The 21,858-nt window shown below is 52.3% G+C and overlaps 2 protein-coding genes across 11 annotated transcripts in view; one reads left to right on the forward strand and one right to left on the reverse strand.

Annotated features, from left to right (window-relative positions):
* Positions 1–12,298: 12,298 nt before the first annotated feature.
* Positions 12,299–18,475, forward strand: C19H19orf81 (chromosome 19 C19orf81 homolog). Its single transcript, XM_045381050.2, has 5 exons — positions 12,299–12,380; positions 14,925–14,997; positions 15,101–15,221; positions 17,184–17,323; positions 18,116–18,475. The coding sequence occupies exons 2-5, from the start codon at positions 14,936–14,938 to the stop codon at positions 18,309–18,311; spliced, it is 519 nt and encodes a 172-aa protein (XP_045236985.1). The 5' UTR covers positions 12,299–12,380; positions 14,925–14,935; the 3' UTR covers positions 18,312–18,475.
* SHANK1 (SH3 and multiple ankyrin repeat domains 1) overlaps positions 18,426–21,858 on the reverse strand; it is a 59,411-nt gene continuing 55,978 nt past the window's right edge. For 8 of the 10 annotated variants that reach the window (XM_074024393.1, XM_015441723.4, XM_005590030.5 and 5 more), the window contains one exon: positions 18,426–21,855. In XM_074024393.1, coding sequence (XP_073880494.1) covers positions 21,138–21,855 — 718 coding nt within the window. In that variant the 3' untranslated portion in view covers positions 18,426–21,137. The remainder of the gene's footprint in view (positions 21,856–21,858) is intronic. The other 2 variants (XM_045381047.2, XR_006694533.2) reach the window with 2 other exon arrangements.

The raw sequence follows: 21,858 nt of genomic DNA on the forward strand, positions 1-21,858 counted from the left end.
ATTAGCTGGCTGTGGTGATACACGCCTGTAGTCCTAGCTACTTGGGGGGCTGAGGCAGGAGGATCACTTGAACCCAGACGGTGGAGATTGCAGTGAGCCAAGATTGTGCCACTGGGCTCCAGCCTGGGCGACAAAGTGAGACCCTGTCTCAAAAATAAAAATAAATATGAATAATTAAATAAATATTTAGAGCAAGAAATAAAAATGTCAAAAATAAATAAGTAACAAAGTAAAAATTGTTTACTGCTTCTGCAAATACAACTTTAAGCAAGCATCCTGGGCCCTCCCTCTAATTAGATTACACCCTACCCCTACTGCTGCCTATGTGTGCATTTTGCAGTCATTAGCCTACCACAGCACCCCCAGAAATGCCTCCCAGGTTTGCCCAGAGTCCCTTCCTCGTGGATTCTTGCATCCCCCCAGATGGATGTGCGTTTATATCCAGGAAAGCATGCGTGGGTGTAAACCTACACTAGTGCAGGTCTGGATGCTCACTCTCACAGCCCGACTCTTGAACCCTACTGGGCCCGCCCAGGGTCCACAGGTAGCCCTGTTCCACAGGGAGAGACATGCTGTGATGCACGCACTCAGAGATGGGCACACAGATGGGCTTGCCAGGCTGCCATGACACGTTTCCAAAGAGATGCTCAGATTCCAAGGCTGCCCAGGCATAGAGAGGCAGCCGTAGTGCACTGGTTGTGTGACTTTGGGGGCAGAGCACTGGGATTCAAATCCCAGTGCTGCCCCCATCTCCATGCAACCTTGGAGGGGTTACTTATATTCTCCATGCCTCAGTTTCCCTCTCTGTAAGTGCAGGTAATACTACTTTTAAAAATCATATTCTGGGCCGGGCGCGGTGGCTCAAGCCTGTAATCCCAGCACTTTGGGAGGCCGAGACGGGCGGATCACGAGGTCAGGAGATCGAGACCATCCTGGCTAACACAGTGAAACCCCGTCTCTACTAAAAAATACAAAAAACTAGCCGGGCGAGGTGGCGGGCGCCTGTAGTCCCAGCTACTCGGGAGGCTGAGGCAGGAGAATGGCGTAGACCCGGGAGGCGGAGCTTGCAGTGAGCTGAGATCCGGCCACTGCACTCCAGCCTGGGCAACAGAGCGAGACTCCGTCTCCAAAAAAAAAAAAAAAAAAATCATATTCTGGCTGGGTGCAGTGGCTTATGCCTGTATTCCCAGCACTTTGGGAGGCCGAGGCTGGCAGATCACCTGAGGTCGGGAGTTTGAAACCAGCCTGACCAACATGGAGAAACCCCGTCTCTATTAAAAATACAAAAATTAGCCGGGCATGGTGGCACATGCCCATAACCTCAGCTACTTGGGATGCTGAGGCAGGAGAATCACTTGAACCCGGGAGGTGGAGGTTGCAGTGAGCCAAGATCACGCCACTGCACTCCAGCCTGGGCAACAAGAGCAAAACTCTGTCTAAAAAAAAAAAAAGAAAGAGAGAAAGAAAGAAAGAATCATATTCTATCTCATTGAGTTATTTTGAGGATTAAATTAAATTCACGGAAGGTGCTTAGGAAAAATGGCTAGTGTTTAGTGTTGTCATAACTAAAAATGAAATGCATTTGCTCATTTAAACTTTAGCTGGACTTGACAAGTGAGGAAATTGAGGCTCAGCAAGGGAAGTGCCCTGCCCAAGATCACACATCTGGAAAGTGTGAGTGGAAATTAAAAACTGTATGGGTCTGGACCAAGTGCAGTAGCTCACACCTGTAATCCCAGCACTTTGGGAGGCTGAAGGCAGGAGGATCCTGTGAGCTTAGGAGTCGAGACTTGCCTGGACAATATAGTGAGGCCTCATCTCTATGAAAATTACAAAATTTAGCCGGGCGTGGTGGCACACACCTGTAGTCCCACCTGCTTGGGGGGAGGCTGAGGTGGGAGGATTGCTTGAGCCCAGAAGTCGAGGCTGTGGGGGAATGGAGGCTGCCCAGAGTCCCATCCTTGTGCTTTCTTGCATCCCCCCAGATGGATGTGCATTTACATCCAGGCTGGAGTGCAGTGAGCCATGATTGTGCCACTGCACTCCAGTTAGAGTGAGACCTTGTCTCAAAAAACAAAAAGAAAAAACAAAAAACCGAGTGGATCTGAATCCAGAGCCCTTGCCTTTAGCCACTATGCTGTTTGCATCTAGGACCCATTTGAGGACTTGCTTGCTACTGCTGCTAGGAGTATAGAACAGTATAAAGAGCACCGGACACGGAGCCAGGAGACAGAGATAGAATCTTCCATATTCATTCAACTCAATTCATGCAGTCGTTTGAGAAATACTTTCTGAGCACCTAATGTGTGCCAGGCTTTTTTTTTTTTTTTTTTTTAGGCACCAGGGATTCAGCTGGGAACAAAATAGACTAAAATTCCAGGTTTGGAAGAGCTCATGGTCTAGTGGAAGAGACAGAAAATAATCAAAATAACGACACATACTAGGATCCTCATACTAGGATCAATGCTAGGAAGGAACATCCATTGAGTTTTGTGTTTGAGAGAGGTCAGGGAAGCTCCTGAGCAAGTGACTTTTCAGCTGAGCTCAGAAGGATGAGTGGGCATAAGCCAGGTGGTGAAGATGAGGGAGGGAAGGGGAAATGCTCCAGGGAGAAGGAACAGCCCATGTAAGACCTGGGGGCAGGAGGGAGTTTGGCACCTTGAGGACTGCCAAGCACACAAGCTCTGTAGGAGTAGCACTTTGTTTTGTTCATAGCTGTCTTCCAGCTGCCTGGCACAGTACCTGGCACATGGTAGGCACTCAATACATATTGGTTGGTTGAATGAATGAATGAACGTGTGAATGGATAAGTGGAGGAATGTATGAATCTATGATGTATTGATAGATGAGTGCATGACTGGATAGATGCTGGAAGGATAGATGAAGGCATGGACGGATAGGTGGATGAGTGAATGGCTGGATGGATAAGATAGATATTGGAGGAATAGATGAAGGAATGGATAGATGAAAGAGTGGATGGTTGGGTGGATACATGGATGATTGGATGGATAGATGAAGAGTTAGAGTGGGAGTGGATAGATGGATGCTGCAGAAATAGATGAAGGGATAGATGAGTGAATGGCTGGATGGATAGAGGATAGATAGACTGGTGGATAGATGGATGGATGTTGGAGAAATAGATGAAGGGATGGATGAGTGGATGAGTGGAAGGTTGGATGGGATGGATGGAAGCTGCAGAAATGGATGAAGGGGTGAATGAGTAAGTGGCTGAATGGATAGAAGATGGGTGGATTGCTGGATGGATGGATGGATGGATGTTGGAGAAATAGATGAAGGAACGAATGGATGAGTGGATGATAGGATGATGGATGGATGCTGCAAGAATAGATAAAGGGATGGATGAATGGAGAGTTGGGTGGATGGATGGATGATTGGATGGGCAGATGGAGAATTAGATAAAGGATGGATGGATTTTGGAGAAATAGATGAAGGGAGGGATGAGTGGATGGTTAGGCAGATGGAGGGATGACTGAACGGATGATTGGATAGATAGATGAAGAGTTAGAGGATGGATGGGTGGATGATGGAGAAATAGACGAAGGGATGGATGGATGGATGACTGATTGGATGAGTTTTCACAAATATCTACAGATTCACACCCAAATGTGCCTGGAGATAGATGCAGATACACTCAGAGGCATGCACACATGGGTGTAAACACAGACTCACTTGTTCTTCTGGTGCTCCCCCTGGAGAGGGCAAACACAGAGAATGGGGAGGTGGGAGACAAACCCTTTGGCCAGGGCTATTGCCATCCCTGCCGCCACTGCGGCACTGACAGTATTTCTGGAATTGGAGGAAAACGCTGATTCAGGGATGTGTGTCTTAGACTGGGCACCAGGCCAGGAAGTGGGACAGGGATGGTCCAGAGAGATGGAGTGCATGGCAGAGGGAAGTCAGTGGGGTAAGGCAGAAAGACAGGCAAGGGGATAGAAAGGTGGAGACACAGAGAAGCAGAGAGATAGGGAAATAGGCAAAGTGATGGAGGCAGAGACAGAGATATAGAAAGAAAGGGAAGGAAAGAGAGATGCAGACAGAGAAACAGAGATGGGGAAATAGAGTGATGGAGACAGAGGCAGATGTACAGAGAGGAAGACAGGGAGAGAAAGATGGAGATACAGAGACATACAGAAATCTATAGAGATGCAGTGAGAGACAGAGATACAGGAATACAGAAACATGTCATACAGGAATTCAAATTCAGACACACACTGTAGTCTCAGCACTTTGGGAGGCTGAGGTGGGCAGATAGCTTGAGCTCAAGAGTTCAAGACCAACCTGGACAACATGGTGAAATTTCAGCTTTACCAAAAAAATACAAAAATTAGCCAGGTGTGGTGTGTGCGCCTGCAGTCCCGCCTACTTGGAAGGCTAAGGCGGAAGATCGCTTGAGCCTAGGAGGTTGAGGCTGCAGTGAGCTACGATTGCACCATTGCACTCCAGCCTGGGTCCTTGTCTCAAACCCCTGCCCCGACAAAACCCAAACCCCCTCAAAATTCAAATTCACACACACACAGAGATGAGGTAGGGTTCCAGAGACAGGCAGAGAGAAGGGAAGAAAGATAAAGACACAGAGAGCAACGGAGGCACAGAGAGATGGAGATGTAGAGTCCCAAACCCCAGAGGGAAGAAGAGAGACACACAGAGGAGCAGAGAGAGATGCAGAGGAGGAGAGACAAAGACATCCAGCCAAAGCTGGATGCAGACTCAGAGGACTTGATAGGAAATGACCTCCTTTTGGGTGCCTCCTTGGTGCCTGGCTCAGATTTGGGGATGCTGCTGTACCTTGCTTCATTTAAGCACCAACAGCCCTTGAAGGTAGCATTGGTGGAATGATGGAGGAAGGCAAGATATAAGGAAGATGAGGCTCAGAGAGGGGAAGACATTTGCCTGACATTGCACAGCCTGGGAGCAGCATTTGATGCTGGTCTGTTTGATGCCACAGCCCATGTTCTCTTCTTCACCTTATGTTGGCTCATGAAGACCAGGAGGGACAGGGCAGATGGGGTTAGGGGGCTACTGAGTGTGGGTCCCAGAAATAGAGGGAAATAATCATGTATTCATTCAACTCATGTGTCCTGAACTTCCCAGAATCCTGGCCCTGTGTGGGGTGATGCTGGAAAGCCAGAGATGAGTCAGGAAACAAATTTCTGAGCAAGATGGATGGGGCAGGGGGCAGTGTTCAGAGGTCTGGAGAAGGAGCAGATAAAAAACAGGCAGAGGGAGGAGACAGAAAACACAACTGGTAGGAGGATGAGTCAGAGAGGGCTTCCTGGAGGAGGGGGCACTTGAGCTTCTTATTAAAAGATGAGGGCATTTGGGGACATGGGGAAAGGTTGGAAGAGCATTCCAGGCAGAAGACACAGTGTATGGAAAGAGTGGAGACAGAATAAGGTGGGATGTGCGGGAGGGATTATTTATATAAAATAATTAATACAGGGTAGCTGGAGAATGTTTGGAGGGGTGAGGTTGGGAGAGGGAGGTGAGGCTAGATCATGCAGCTCTTTCAGTCCAGATGAGGGGCTGAAAGTTTGTCCAAGGCACTGGGGAGCCCTGGGAGGGCTGTGAGCAGGACAGGGGCAGGTCAGTGCTGGGCACAGAAGGACTCCTCTGGAGCCTTACCTGTGGGAAGAGGAATGAGGACGAGAGAATGGAGGATGGGGCGGCAAGGAGGCTGGGCCAGTCATGGTGGCTCACACCTGTAATCCCAGCATTTTGGGAGGCTGAGGTGGGAGTATCACTTGAGCCCCAGAGTTTGAGACCAGCTTGGGCAACATGGTGAGACTCCATCTTAAAAATAAATAGCTGGGCGTAGTGGTGTGGGCCTGTGGTCCCCGTTACTCAGGAGACAGGCCGAAGGATTGCTTGAGCCTGGGAGGTCAAGGCTGTTATCATACCGCTGCACTCCAGACTGGGGGACACAGGGAGACCCTGTCTCAAAAACAAGCAAACAAAAAAGGAGGCTGGGGCAAGGGTCCCAGCAGGAGAGGATGAGGTCTGAATGGCTGCTAGAGCTATGGGAGGAGAGAGGAGAGGAAGGAGCAGAGAGGAGAGGAAGGAGCAGAGAGGAGAGGAAGGAGCAGAGAGAGGTGAGAGGCAAAAGGAATAGAACTTGGAGACAGATAGGCTGTGAGGGTCAGATGTGCCTGTGGCCAAGACAATCAAAAATGTCCTCCATGCCGCTGAGATAAAATCGCCGGCTGGAAATGGAAGACAGCGTGATGGCACAGAAAGAGATGTGAAGATGCCAGGAGGGGGTCTTCTAGCAGTTCAGGGGCCCCAGAACTGAGTAAGACTATTTCAATCTGGACTGTTTTAATCGCCAATAACGGAATCTCAAATCAAATTTACCTAAGCATAAAAGGAACTTTAGTGGGTGGATGAGGGCTTCAGGCATTGCTGGATCCAGGTGCTCCAATCATCTCCAGGAATCCAACCGTCTGTATCTTCGGGCTATGCTTCCCTCGTGTTGTCTTTGCTCTCAGGCAAGTTATCTCCCTGCATGGTGATGTGGTGGCACTGGGAGCTCCAACCCCGGTTCTGACCAGCCCCAAAACCACAGTGGAAAAAGCCTGTTTTCTAACAGGTCCAGCAAAAGTCCAAAGGTTGACTTTGTAGCCTAGATTGGTTCTTTTTTTTTTTTGAGACGGAGTCTTGCTCTGTCGCCCAGGCTGGAGTGCAGTGGTGCGATCTCGGCTCACTGCAAGCTCCACCTCCCAGGTTTACGCCATTCTCCTGCCTCAGCCTCCTGAGTAGCTGGGACTACAGGCGCCCGCCACCTCGCCTGGCTAGTGTTTTTGTATTTTTTAGTAGAGACGAGGTTTCACCGTGTTAGCCAGGATGGTCTCGATCTTCTGACCTTGTGATCCGCCCGTCACGGCCTCCTAAAGTGCTGGGATTACAGGCTTGAGCCACCGCGCCCGGCCTAGATTGGTTCTTAAGCTCACCACTGAGGAAATCAAGGTGCCACTACCTAGAACGAATACTTAGTAAGCAGGAACAGCAAATAGTCCAGAGACCATCTGGATGTGGAGAGGGAGAGAAACAGAGATACAAGTAACAGAGACAGAGACTGCAAGGACAGACAAAATCAATAAGGGAAGGTCCAGCTTCCTTTCCCACAATTCCTACTGAGAGCTCTGCAGACCCAGAGAAAGGGATGCTGAACGGGCACCTACATGGCTAGACCCCTTCTTTCTAGCATGAGAGGTCCCAGGAGCCCCCAGACCCAGAAGTCCAGGCCCCCATCCTCTCCTCCCTCAGACCCAGGTGTCCAGATCCCAGGCCCTCCTCCCCCAGCCCCAGGTGTCCAGCCCCAGACCCTCCTCCCCCAGCCCCAGGTGTCCAGGCCCCAGACCCTCCTCCCCCAGCCCCAGGTGTCCAGGCCCCAGGCCCTCCTCCTTCAGACCCAGGAGTCCAGATCCCAGACCCTCCTCCCCCAGCCCCAGGTGTCCAGGCCCCAGACCCTCCTCCCCCAGCCCCAGGTGTCCAGGCCCCAGACCCTCCTCCCCCAGCCCCAGGTGTCCAGGCCCCAGGTCCTCCTCCCTCAGATGTAGGTGTCCAGGTCCCAGGCCCTCCTCCCTCAGACCCAGGAGTCCAGGCCCCTGCCCCTCCCCCTCTGGAGGCACCATGGCAACCAGGCCCCCTGCCCACCATCCCCTCCCCCCTAGAGAACCCAGTTTCTGTTGGAATCTCGTCTGTTTCTAACCAGTTCCTGGCTTGGGCAGGGATGAGCAGAGGGCAAGTGGGAACAGAAAGGGGATGACAGAGGGGAGGGGGGCTCAAGGGGGCAGTGGAGGCAGCTAGGAGAGGAGAGATATGGGGCAAGGGGACTGGGGAGAGGTGGGAAGACAGAGAGAGGGTGACGGGGTTAGGGAGAGGAGAAAACCATGAAGACAAGGAGGGACGGGGTCTGGGGAGGTACCAGGGAAACTGATGGAGGAGACTGAAGAGATGGAGCCCAGGAGAGGAGGGAGGAGGAGGGCAGAGAAATCAAGCAAAAGAGTGGTGGAGACGTGGGGACAGAGGGGAGGAGGCAGGGGGGCAGAGAGATGGGGAGAGAATGAGGAAGGGAGGTGGAGAGAGAGGGGTGGGGAAAGGGACTCTAGGAGACAGAGAGAGATAGGAGGGAAAACAGGGAAATGGGAAAGAAGGGATTGGGGCACACAGGGAGTCCCTGAGGTCAGGGGAACCCAGATCTCTGCATGGTCTCAGCCTTCCAGTTCCTCTGTAATTCTGCCCCGGGGCTTCAAAGAGGAGGTAGAGGAGGCAGCGGTGGGGAGAAGGAGCTGGGGCGGGTGGCCCAGTCAGAGCCTCTCTTGCCACCTTCCTGAGACATCCCTCACCCACCTTCCCAGGATGCAGCCAGAGGTGGAGCCCATGTGCTCCTCCACCATGGGCAGCCTCACCATGCACAGGGAGGCAGGTACTGAGCTGTGTCTTTGGGGAAGGGGTGGACTTCCTGCATCCAGGCAGTGTGTAGTAGCCCTGGCTCACAGTGTGGCCTTAAGTGAGTCACTGGCACTCCAAAGTAAAAGCCACCCCTAACATTCACCAGATTCCTGGAGAGCGGCCCCCTTGGACCTCAAACGATATTTCCCACGAGCCTCTGCAGTTCCTTGGCCAATGCCCTGGACTCAGAACTACATTTCCCATGAGCCTCTGCTGGGACCTAAGCAACACCTCTGAGGCCATTCTTCTCCTAGGTACCCTCACTGTCATGTCTCCCACCCTGAGCTCAGCATCTTCCCCCAGAGCTGCTCTCCTCCTTCCTGGTTTCCATTTTCAAATGGCCCCACTGCCAATCCAGTCACTGGTGCCATCCTTCCACCTCCCATAATTCCCTCCCACAGCCCATCAGGCCCCATCTTCCTGCCCTCTGACTCTCCCTTCCCCATTCCTTCCTCTCTGTCCCTGCAGCCCTGTCCCAGGTCTCATCCTCTTCCATGTGAACCCTCTCCTCACTTCCTCCCTGGTCTCCAGTTTCTCTCCTCCTGCCTATCCTTCCATGGCTCCAGAGAGGTCTCTCTGAATTCCAGCAGTGACCCTGGCCGTCCCTTGCTCATAACACTTCCTAGCTTCCTGTCACCTCTAGGACAGAGTCCCAAAGCTCCAGCCTGGCTTTTGAGGCCTTGTGTGGTCTGACCCCTGCTGACAACTTCAGGGTCCTAAGCCAGCACTTCCTGCTAGCATTCTGTGCTGTAGCACAGCTCGTGCATTTACACTCATTCAACATTTATGGAGCAGTATCTCAGTGAGGATGCGTGTAACTGCAGGTAATAGGAAACCAAACTCAGGACTGGGTGTGGTGGCTCATGTCTATAATCCCAGCACTTTGGAGGCCAAGATGAGTGGATCACCTGAGGTCAGGAGTTTGAGGCCAGCCTGGCCAACGTGGTGAAACCCCATCTCTAAAAATACAAAAATTAGCTAGGTGTGGGGGTGGGTGCCTGTAATCCCAGCTACTAGGGAGGCTGAGGCAGGAGAATCGCTTGAACCCAGGAGGCAGAGGCTGCAGCGAGCCAAGATTGTGCCACTGCACTCCAGCCTGGGTGATGGAGGGATCCTCTGTCTCAAAACAAACAAACAAACAAACAAACACACCCAAAAACAAAACTCACTGCAGCCTTGAGCTCCTGGGCTCAAGCGATCCTTCCACCTCAGCCTTCGAGGCAGAACAAATGCCCTGATGGCAATACAGATGTCGTTTCTCTGCCTTTAGGTCTCTTTTAGTGCGTTTGAAGGCATGTTTCTTTTTTAGACCCCACGCTGCACCATCTCTAGACTAGACTGAGGCACCCACGTGACAAGTAATTTATATGTAGCTCCAGAAAAGTCAAGTGGAGTTGAGTCGACCAGTTGGCTAGTTCTGTTAATCAACATTTGTTCATTTCGATTTTGCTGTTTTGTTTGCAGCATTGTGGAACCAATGACATTTTTTTAGTTGATCAGGTTGCGAACTTCAGCACAGGCCATTAGAAAGCCCCTGGGCCCCAAGCATTTTGCCTATAGTGCCGAATGGATGAAATGGCCTGGCTTGTTCTCATGCTGGGAGAGGAGACGTGAACCGCGCCATCTCACAGATCATTCATAGCCTCCAATGGCAATAAGCACTCTTTAGTCTTGGGGCTCAAGGGAATTCTGGGAAGTTCTTGCAGGTGACTCTCTTCTCTTTTGCTCAAAAACCTTGACCCATGCTAGGCCCTTCATGTGAAACACCCTTCTCTCTGTCATCTCTTTATTTGGTAAATGCCTTCTTATTCTTTAGGTCTCACTGTGGACAACACCTCCTCTAGGGAGCCTTCCCTGACTGCCCCCAGACTGGGCTTTCCCTCCACCTCGTAACACTTTCATTGAGACACACATTGCCCTTTACCTGAGAGTTCTGAAAGGGCAGAGGTGTGTCTCATTCATCTCTTGGTCCCCAGCATCCTCCAAGGCATGCAGGGGCCCTCTGAGATGCCTGTTTAAAAAATTTAACCAGCTACTTGGGAGGCTGAGACAGGAAGATCCCTTAAGCCCAGGCGTACCCTGGCTGCAGTGAGCTATGATTGCACCATGGCCCCACAGCCTGGGCAACAGAGCGAGACTCTGTCACCAAAGGGGAAAAAAAAAGCTTGAAATTGTTGCATTTACTCAATTATTCAATAAGTACTTATTTTTAAGTTTGTGCTTTTGTTAATTTAATTACACATATACATTTAAATGAATATATTAAAATCACTGTTATAACTAGAAATAGTTCTTATTTCTAATGTCATATTTCATGAGAAACTATTGTATTCAGATTTTTTCACATGTATCTTTGATGTTGCTGGAGTTACTTTTTGACTCATTTAACACTTTCACAGGACTTTTAAAAAATTAATTTATTTTTTTGAGACAGGGACTCACTTGGTAACCCAGGCTGGCATGAATTGACACCATCATAGCTCACTGCAGCCTCGAAATCCTGGGCTCAAGCGATCCTCCTGCCTCAGCCTCCCAAAGTGCCGGGATTATAGGTGTGAACCACCATGCCCGGCCTATAATTATTTTTGAATATCATCTCATACCTAGTACATATTTAAATTTCCCTCATTATCTCAAAATTGTACTTTTTATAGTTGGCTTGTTTAAATTAGGGCCCAAACAAAGTGTACACATTTCAGGCTTTATTCAATAAATACTAAGGACAAATATAAGTCTGGCACTTTGCTAGATGCTGGGGGCACAAAGACAAGTCCCTGCCCTCACGTTGCTCAGAAGACATAGGTAAGACAGAGTGTAATTAGGGAATCATAGAAATAAAGGTAAAATTGCAACCACTGTGAGTGAAAACATACTGTGCTATGAGGAATGGCATCAGCGGACCCTCAGGGGAGACTTGATGAGTCAAATGAGGGGGAAGAGAGGTCCATGCAGTTACAGCACTAGCCAAGATCCTGCAGCAGGAGGGGTCAGAGAGAGTCCAAGTCGTAGAAAAACAGCATTTCTGGACTGCAGCAGGTGAAAAGGACGATTGTGCTTGATCAGGCTTAAGACATTAGCAGGGTCTGATCATGTGTGGTCTTATGGTCACTGGAAGGACTTTGGACTTTATTCATCCCAAAGACAATGAAAGGTCCTGGGAGGGTTTTAAGGAAGGGGGCCATAGGGCCAGATATACATTTCAAAATTCTACCTTGCTGGGGTAACTGGAGAGGGAGAGGAGTTTGGAGACTAGATGTGAGTGAGGTGAGAGGAAGCCACCTGGGGAGATTGAGATCTGGATCCAGATGCTTACATTTTTATCCTTATTCTGTCGTTTTGTGCTGTGTGACCTTAGGCAAGTCACTTAACCTCTCTGTGCTTCTGTTTCATCATGTGTTGAACAACACTACCTCAGAAGGTTGTTGTGAGGATGCAATGGAAATTATTTTATTCTATTCCATTCTATTTTATTTTATTTTGGCACAGAGTCTTGCATTGTCACCCAGGATGCAGTGCAGTGGCATGATCCCGGCTCACTGCAACCTCTGCCTCCTGGGTTCAAGCAATTCTCCTGCCTCAGCCTCTGGAGTAGCTGGGACTACAGGTGAGCGCTACCATGCCCGCCTAATTTTTTGTATTTTTAGTAGAGATGGGATCTCACCATGTTGGCCAGGCTTGTCTCGAACTCCTGAGTTCAGATAATCTGCCCACTTTGGCCTCCCAAAGTGCTGGGATTACAGGCGTGAGCCACCACGCCCAGCCACAGTGGAAAATATTTTTAAAAGTGTTTGGCATATAAAAGGGACAGTAAGCACATAGTTACATTGTTACGTGGACAGACTTGAGGAGGAGATGGCTGCGTTTGAGGGATGGAGGGAGGCCGGTTTGGCTGGAAGAAAATAATGAGGGTAGGTGTTTCTGGAAGGGGATCCTGTGAAAATGTAGATTTGAATCCAGTAGGTCTGGGGGTGGGCCCTGGAGTACGTGTCTACCGTATGTGTGTGTGACAGTGTGCGAGACAGCCTGTTGTGAAACATGTACCAACACACCACTGACTATAGTTAAACCCAGTTGAATGTGCTGACTTATTGTAATGAGAGAGACAGCACACACACACACACACACACACACACACACGGGTTGTCTCAGTAGAAGGGTGTTAGCAAGGACTTATTGCAAGAGCCGGGCTGTGTCAGGTGACTGGGGAGGGTTCATGGGAGTGGTGCTTTGCTCAAGGATGGGAGGCTGATGGAAAGCACAGGCAAGCTTGTGACTGGGAATCTTCATCTCACCGGGAACCAGGAGGGGTACATGGAGCTAATGCTGGGGTTAATGAAAAAGCAGCTGTCAGCTCTGAGCTGGCGGGGGGCGGGGGAGGATTTTGGTTATTTTTGTGGTTTGGACAATGTTCATGCTTTGTTGTGTTGAGACATGATTCAGGAGTGGTCTTGCTTTGTCTCAGTCCATCACAGTCACAGAGTGGCCTTGCTTGATGTTGGGAAATGTTTTATGTTTGGCAGGAGAGCACCAGAGCCTGGCTGGCAGGGTCTGCTTTCCTCTCTTTCAGCAGCTATAACAAAGACACCCCAAAACACAACATCATAAAGAAGACAGAAGTGTATTCCTTTTCTTTTCTCCCTTCCTCGCTTCCTCTCGTTCTCCTTCTTCCCTCACTCCCTCTCTCTCTTTTCTCTCTCTCTCTCTCTGTTTTTGAGATGGAGTCTCGCTCTGTCGCCCAGGCTGGAGTGCAGTGGTACAATCTCGGCTCACTGCAACCTCTGCCTCCTGGGTTCAAGCGATTCTTCTGCCTCAGCCTCCCGAGTAGCTAGGACTACAGGCACACACCAACACACCTGGCTAATTTTGGTATTTTTAGTATAGATGGGGTTTCACCATATTGGCTAAGTTGGTCTCGAACTCCTGACCTCATGATCTGCCCGCCTCGGCCTCCCAAAGTGCTGGGATTACAGGCATGAGCCATCACACCCGGCTCCCTCCCTCCCTCCCTCCCTTCCTTCTCTCTTTCTGTCTCTCTTTCTCTCTTTATCTGTCACCCAGGCTGAAGTGCAGTGGTACAATCATGGCTCACTGCAACCTCTAACTCCTGGCTTCAAGCGATCCTCCCACTCTAGCCTCCTCAGTAGCTGGGACTACAGGCACACAACATCATGCCCAGATAATTTAAAAAATATTTTTTTGTAGAGCTAGGGTGTTGCTATGTTACCTGCCTCAGCTGGTCAAGAACCAGAAGTGTACTTCTCTCTTGTGTAATGGAAGGCAGGATTGGTGGGACATCTTGGCTTAGTGAGAAGATTTAGAGATAAGAGTTCCTCCCAAATTGTTGCTTGCCATATCCAAACATGGTGGAAGAAGGGTTATTGCTAATCCACATTCCAGTCCAAGAGAAAGGGCAAAGAGTCCAAGAAAAGCAGTAATCTTTAAAGCAAATGACTCCAAAGTTACATCTCTCACTCCAGCTAACACTTCATTGGTGAGAGCTTGGTCACATGGCCACAGTTAGCTGCAAGGGAGTCTGGGAACTATTGTCTCCAGCTGGGAAGCCATGTGCTGGGTACAACTGTAGGATTGTAGGGGAAGGGGAAAATGGAGTGCATGGAACAACCAGCACTTGGCCATAAGAGAGAGACCAGTTAACTGATGGTGGGGTGGTCAAAAAGGGTCAATATTTGAGAACTGTTATCAGTCAAGTTCCAATCAGGAGACTGATTGAGAGTGTTGGAAAAACTGAAAACTGGGCCGGACACGGTGGCTCACGCCTGGAATCCCAGCACTTTGGGAGGCCGAGGCGGGTGGATCACAAGGTCATGAGATCGAGACCATCCTGGCTAACACAGTGAAACCCCGTCTCTACTAAAAATACAAAAGTTAGCCAGGTGTGGTGGTGGGCACCTGTAGTCCCAGCTACCCAGGAGGCTGAGGCAGAAGAATGGCATGAACCCAGGAGGTGGAGCTTACAGCGAGCCGAGATCACACCACTGCACTCCAGCCTGGGCAACAGAACAAGACTCTGTTTCAAAAACAAAAGCAAAAACAAAAAACAAAAAAATCCCTGAAAACTGGTTTCAAGTGTTGTTACTGAAGTGATGCTGCCACAGTGAAGAAGGAAGTCCGGGGTGACCAGAAGGGGAAGCAAAAAGGAGCAAGTTCCTCCTGCTTCCTCCTGCCTTGCAGCCTCCCTCTGGCGCCCCCTTTAGGCAGAGCCTAATAGGAACCCAGCTGTTGAAGGAGAAATGTGGTTAGTAGAGTCTCAACCCAGGCATCACAGAGCCAGTGTGGAGCTAAGAGAGTTTGGAGCTAAGAGACAGTAGCTCAGTATCTGGCATACAAGCTATTCTGGGTGTGGCATGGGCAGGCAATTGGTGATGGCCATTTAAGCAGAATCATGGCTGAGGAGGGCTCCGGGCAGCTGACACTGGGTTCTCTGTCCTCAGGAGCCCTCCTTATGGACCTGGAGACCCCAGAGGAGATGCAGGCTCGGAGCCTGAGCAGGCCTATCAAATCCTCGTGAGTTGTCCCTGGCCCCCATGACCTCTGTCCTCCGCTTCTCCAAATGTGATGGCAGCGAATCCTGACCTCAGAGGTCCCTGCCTGCTTGCTCTCTCCCTAGGAAGCAGTACCTGCGGCAGGTCATTGCAGAGTACGAGGCACTGGACCGAGAACTCCCATGCATCCGGAAGTTCCCCACACCACCAGCTGCCCAGCCCCTCTGCCTCTGCATGGAGACCTTGGTGAGTGGATCTGGGCCCTTATTTTCGGCACAGTTTTGGTGGGGTGGTGGGAAGGGCACAGGCTGAGAAAGAGTGTAGCCAGAGTTTAAATTCAGGCTCTGTGGCTTAAGAGCTGTGGGCTTGGCACCGGGACAGTTTGCTGAAAATTGATTGTGAATTTGTCAAAGAGTCAGTCATGAAATCTACGGCTCACGTCAGAGGGAAGACCAAGGCGCAAAGAAAGGGGAGGCTGAGGGGGGCAGGGAGGGAGGACAAAAGGAGTCCTACTAATCCACGTACTATGAAATTCTGTAAAGTTTACAAATATAACAAAAACTCAAGAAAAAGCCAATGTGTGTCGGGCGCGCTGGCTCACGCCTGTAATTCCAACATTTTGGGAGGCCGAAGTGGGTGGATCACCTGACGTCAGGAGTTTGAGACTAGCCTGGCCAACATGGTGAAACCCTGTCTCTATTAAAAATACAAATATGAGGCAGGTGTGGTGGCAGGCACCTGTAATCCCAGCTACTGGGGAGGCTGAGGCAGGAGAATCGCTTGAACCCGGGAGGTGGAGGTTGCAGTGAGCTGAGATCGTGCCACTGCACTCCAGCCTGGGCGACAGAGTGAGACTCTGTCAAAAAAAGGAAGAAAGAAAGAAACAGAGAGAGGGAGGGAGGGAGGAAGGGAGAGGAAGGAAGGAAAGAAAGAAGGGGCTCATGTTTTTGACAGATTCAGTGAACTGGTCATCCCTGCCTTCAATCAGAAGAGGTATATATTAGGGTCCCAGGCACTCAATAATTGAATGAGAAGAACTAATGTCAATGGGTGCTTACTGTGTGCCAGGCACAGGCCTCCAAGGTACCCTCTCAGCTAATCCGTGTGACTCTCCACCCTGCATACAGGGATTGCCGTCCTCCTTTTAGGGATCAGTCTCTACCCTATCACTCCACTTCTTTGTGGCTTTGAGCAAGGGACCCTCCAGCCTCCCCTCTCAGTCAAGGAATGCCTTTCTGGAAGTGACATTATTTTTCAGTGAAATCATGAAAATGTTCATTTCATTTTAGTTCCTCAGCAATTTTATGTGCTATGACAACTGTTATCACCCTTGACATGCTAATCACATGTTGTAAATGTGTTTAGTGATCAGTACATGTTTCTGAATGTTAAATAGATTGACAAGACATCAAAACCCCCTATGACTGTTATCTTTTGACTACTGAACATTCTTAAAATGCTAATACGAATATAAAAGGAAAGGTGTGCAATTTAAATCCTGGCAGAAATCTTCAAGAGTTTTCAGTCGGATCCATTGCAAATTGCTGGGAAAGTTTTTGGTAGATTCGTAAAGTTGGCTAAGTTGGTGAATCATTCAGCCAACTGTTCATTGACTTTTGGGCCAATCGGCTTGGTGAGAATTGATTTTTTTGGAGAATGACCTGGAGTGACAGTAGATGCTTTCCCATCTGAGAGATAATCTGTCGTCTCCTTTGACAATAGCGACAGAGGCCGGGCGCGGTGGCTCAAGCCTGTAATCCCAGCACTTTGGGAGGCCGAGACGGGCGGATCATGAGGTCAGGAGATCGAGACCATCCTGGCTAACACGGTGAAACCCCGTCTCTACTAAAAATACAAGAAAATTAGCCGGGCGAGGTGGCGGGCGCCTGTAGTCCCAGCTACTCGGGAGGCTGAGGCAGGAGAATGGCGTGAACCCGGGGGAGGGGAGCTTGCAGTGAGCCGAGATCGCGCCACTGCACTCCAGCCTGGGGCACAGAGCAAGACTCCGCGTCAAAAAAAAAAAAAAAAAAAAAAAAAAAACAAAACAGACAATAGCGACAGTACCCTGGGATCAAGAGCGATCCTTGCCCCTCAAATGCCACCTGGAACTCTGTGGCAGGTTCTGCAGGTGGGGTTTAGGGTGGTGACTTCTGAACCCAAAATGAACCAGGAGGTCACGGGCTGAGGTTCTCTCTCCGACACCCGCAGCCCGAGGAGGATTTTACCCACCTGGAGGTACTGCAAGCGCTGGAGGCCCAGTTACCGGGGGCCATGGAGAGCGGGCGCGTGAGCAGCATCCGCTTTGAGAACATGAATGTCATCTGTGGGACTGCTGGCCGCCGGAACCGGTGAGTAAGCGGCGGGGACGCGGCCAGGAGCGACTGGGTAAGAGCGTGGTTGGTTTTAGGGCGCTGAGGGGCGTGGCCAAGAGCGAAAGCGTGGGGGGCGGGGCCCGGAGCGACTAGATAAGAGCGTGGTTGGTGTAAGGGCGCTGAAGGGCAGGCCCCAGAGCCACTAGATAAGAGCGTAGTTGGTGTAAAGCCGTTGGGAGGAGGGGCGACGGTGGAGTGAAAGAGTGGTAGGGCGGGGCCAGGAGCGACTAGATAAGAGCGAGATTGGTGCAGAGTCACTGAGGGGCGGGGCCAAGAGTGAGCGCGGCTGGAGGCAGGGTCCGGTGAGATCAGAGAGAAGGAGGGATCTGGAGTGAGTAGAGGCCCGAGTTTGAGTGACCCAGTAGTGACCGGGATAGGGGTCTGAGCCTGGAAAGGCAGCTGTGAGGGGGTGGAAGGGACTGAGCACATGGTAGAGGTGGGGCCAGGGGTGATAGGGTGGGGACAGGCCTGGAGTGCCTAGGGTACAGCGGAGCCTGCAGTCGCCAGTTGAGGGTCGGGCCTTGGAGCGGTTTGAGATGGAGTCTCGGCAGACAGTGATTAGGACGCAGAACCAGGCTAAGAGAGCGTAAGGAGCCTAGATCGACCCAGGCGAGAGGGCAGGGCTGGAGGGGAGTTTAGGGACGGAGCGACTGTCTGCTGGACCAGGGGCTGTGAACGACTCCAGGGACCAGGCAGGTATTCTTCGACGATCAAAGCCGGGGCTGAAACCACCTACGAGTTCCTTTTCCGTTCCCACCCCCCTTGCAGGTGGCTCATCGTGGTCACGGACTTCCAGACGCGCTCGCGCTTGCTGCGTTCCGGCCTCAGTCCCCGCGGGCTCGCGCACCAGCTCGTGCGCCACGACGATCTCCTGCTGGGTGACTACCGCCTGCACCTGCGCCGCTCCCTGGTCCGGCGGCGCATGCTCGAGGCCCTGGGGGCGGAGCCGAACGAGGAGGCCTGACGCCCGGGCCGGCCCCGGCTGCGCTTGCGCACCGCCCCGCGGGCTGGGGCCACCCACTCGGAGCCCAGGAGGATAGGGGGCGTTGCCTTCCCAGGAAGGAGGCGGGGCCGGCTCGAGGGGGTGGATACTGTGAGTTTAATTATAAAGAATGACCTGGTACAAAAGCCATTTCTCTCTGCAAAATCTTGGTCGGGAGTCAGGGGAAGGGAGGTGATGGGGGGTAGGAATGAACCCCCTTGTTATAATCCCGCCTCCCTAATCTTCCTCCAGTCCCTGTACGTGGACTCCTGGGTCCCAATCCCTTGAAAGATGAACTGAGGCCCGCGGAAGGGAAGACCTGGGCACCGGGGCTTTCAACGCGTGCCGAGCCCTGCCTCAGAATCAGACGTCCTCATCCGCCCCCCTCCTCTTCCCCTCCCACCCCCCTTGGAAGACAATTCTCGGGCTTTTATTTCAGGTTTTTTTTCTGGATTTTTTTTGTGTGTTCTAGGGGTTTTGTGGTTTTTTTTTTTCTGTTTTTTATATTTTCTTCTTTTGTTATTGTTCCTCTTTTTGCTTTTTCTCTGCTCTCCATCCCGCGCTGTCCCCGCATTCGGTCCCTCCCCACTTCCCACCCCGACCTCTCTTCCCCCCTCCCCACCCCCTACGCCCTCCCCAACCCCGCGGCACCCATCCAGAATGAACAAGCCCTTGATAGACGGGCGCCGCGCAGGCCCCCTGCGGACTGGGGGCATCCGACAAGGGGGAGGGGGCGGGTAGGGGTCCAGCGCGTCCTCTGCCCCTCTCCTCAACACCCCTCCCCCCTCCCACGACCCTCCCACGAGGTTCCCCGCAGATCCCTGACATGGTGAGGGGAGGGGGCTGCAAGCCCCCTCCCCTCATGGACGGAGCGCCCCCCCCTCTCGGGGGTAGGGGGCAGCAGAGGGGGAATGGGCTTGGGGAAGGAGGGGGAGCTCCCTTCTTTGGCAGCTGAACATGGGGGGGGACCTGAGGGCAATGCCCTCCCCGCTTTACCCACAGCAGGGGAGGGGGCTTCTCAGGGGGAGGGGTGGCTTACAATTGCCAAGCCGCGGGGACAAGGGGAGAGAGGAAGCGTGCGGGAAGGAACAGCCATGCTGGAAGGAGAGGGAGCTTCTTGGAGTGGGCAGGTTAGGAGAGGGGCATCTTCGTGCAAAAGGGATGGACAGATGGCCCAGGAAGGACAGGCAAGAGAAGAGGGAGGCTGAGGGCTGGAGGCAGGGTCAGGCTTGAGTGTGGAAGCATGGTGAGCGGGAAGCCAGTGTGCATAGGGTCTTCTCTCACCAGGAAGAGAAAGAGCTTAAGGAGGTAAGAGAATCCGAATGAGAATGGCCGCAAGAGCTGCTTGTCAACAGGAAAAAACAAATAAAGGTGTCAGGAAGAGAAATGTTACAGCCCAAGAGCGCATGGAATGAGATGAGTTTGCAAAAGGAAAGAAGTGGTAGAGCTCTCATTCAGGTAGAAAAGACAAGATGCGGTGTGCAGCCATGTCATGGAGTGCAAGAACATTATTAAAGGGGGAGAAACAAGGCTTCCAGAGAGCACTGAAAATGCGGGGGCGGGGGGCGGGGGCGCATGTGCAAAAGCAAGTGTGCGAGAGGGTTCACAAAAGAATCAAAAATGCAGAGGGGCAAAGATTTCAAACAGAAAGGGGCAAGGGAGTGGGAGCCTGGCAAAGAAGAAGAGAATGAGCATTTGTGAGAGAAACACAGTTCCTGGGAGGCAAGTGTGCAAAAGGTGTGACCAAAAGTGACGGTGCAAAAGGGGCAAGAGGGAAGAGGGGGGAGGGGTGGAGGGCTAGGAGTGTCACGGTGAGAGGGGAGAGGTGGGGAGTGGAAGAATCTGGGGTTTTTAAGAATAAGAAGGGAAAGTGCTTCAACGTAAGAAAATGGAGGTAAGAGTGTGTCAGGAAGGGTGCATAAGATAGCAAGTGTGCAAGGGCTGAGCAAAGAGCAGGGCACTCCAGAGAATGAATGATGTGCATGGAGTCCGTGAGTGGGGGAGGGAAAATGTGTCCCAAGTGTGTCTGCAACAAGGGTCCAGAGCGAGCGGGGAGGAGGAGATGTGAAATGGAGTGTGTAAAGGAGGGCCCTGGTAGGGGAAAAGTGTGTAAGCAGCGAGAATCAGAGCAGGAGGCATGGAGCATGAGAAAGGAAATGCAGCGTGTGCGAGGAGAACAGAGTGTGTTTGAACGGGCCTCGCCAGCCGGAAGCAAAGGCAGAATGTGCAAGACAGCGAGAGGGCAAATTTGTGCAAAATTGCAGCCCAGGGAGGGGAGGGGAGAGAGGTGAGCAGGCGTGCAACAGAGCGTGCAAGAAGCTGAGGGGGGCAGCTGTGTGTGCTGGGGAGAGGGGAAGGGGGAAGAGCTGAGGGGTCTGGAGAGAGTGGGAAGGGTGGTTAGAGGGGCGGCAGGTGGTGGAATCTGAGGGCACCCCCTTCCCCTGCGGCCTGGGGGACAGTCCCCATCCAATCAGGCTCAGGGCTGACCCTCTATGGCTCTGTCTGTCCCCTCCCCCCAGAATAGGCCCTTCCCTCCTTCTCAGTCCCCCTCGGTAATTTCTCCTATCCCCCCTCCGCTCCCCGCTTCACACACACACAGTCTTGTGTCAGCTGCCCCCCTTCAGTGAGGTGCAAATGTCCGGCCTGGATTGGGCCACCTAGTGACCTCTGGCCTTGGGAGACGAGGGCAGGGCGCAGTTTGAACAGAGTCCCTGGCCCAGGGGAGAGAATGACAGTCAGGGGTCAGAGGTCAAGAGGCCAGCAGGCTCAAGAGTTCTGTGGACGGGGCTGGTCCGTCCAGGCCAGCCATCACCTCTCCAGGAAGAATTTGAGAGCCCGGTCGATGTTCATGCGGTGGCCCACCCTGGTCACACCTAGATCTACATAGTCCTCCTTGGTCAAGGCGGGCAGGTGGGAGCCATCGATCTCATGGTCCAGGAACTGGGCTCGGTGCTCCCCCAAACCCAGCCACTCTAGCCAATCAGCCACGTCGAACTTGGTCCAGAACCCCAGAGGTTTAGCGCCAAACGGCTTGTCCGGGGGCAGCGAGAGCAGGCGGGTCGGTGAGAGGGAGCGCGAGGCCCCTGACAAGGCTCCCCCGAGCCCTCCGGATATCCCCGGGTGTGGCGGCACAAAGACTGGGGCGAAGGGGTCAGCTGAGCCTCCTGCCCCTCCAGTTGGGGAGCCACGGATGTCAAAGAGGCCTGGGTAGAGGGGTCCAGAAGGCAGGATGGGCAGGGAGGAGGGCCTGGGCGCAGGGCTGACCTTGTGCTCCGAGGCGGGCAGCAGCGAGGGGCTGGGGGCCCGGCGGAGCAGAGGGGGCCGCATCTCGAACTCCACGCCCTGGAGGTGGCGGGTGGACGTGGAGGAGGAGGAGGCCGAGGGTGAGGTGGCCCCTGGGGCCGCAGCGGCTGTAGGGGAGACCCCTGTTCCGGTGGGGAGCGGTGGCAGAGGTGGTTTGGGCCAGTTCTGAAACAGGCTGCTGACAGGCTTGGAGAGGAGCGAGGACTGGGAGTCGTCGGAGAGTCTG

Source organism: Macaca fascicularis, chromosome 19, assembly GCF_037993035.2.
Source record: "Macaca fascicularis isolate 582-1 chromosome 19, T2T-MFA8v1.1".
NCBI classification, from domain to species: domain Eukaryota; kingdom Metazoa; phylum Chordata; class Mammalia; order Primates; family Cercopithecidae; genus Macaca; species Macaca fascicularis.

Excerpts from the sequence above, each read along its gene's own strand:
- C19H19orf81 (XM_045381050.2), top strand. The coding sequence starts at position 14,936 with ATGGACCTGGAGACCCCAGAGGAGATGCAGGCTCGGAGCCTGAGCAGG. Across the intron at positions 14,998-15,100 it reads AGCAGGCCTATCAAATCCTC|GAAGCAGTACCTGCGGCAGG; the intron begins GTGAGTTGTCCC and ends CTCTCTCCCTAG. Across the intron at positions 17,324-18,115 it reads ACTGCTGGCCGCCGGAACCG|GTGGCTCATCGTGGTCACGG; the intron begins GTGAGTAAGCGG and ends CCCCCCTTGCAG.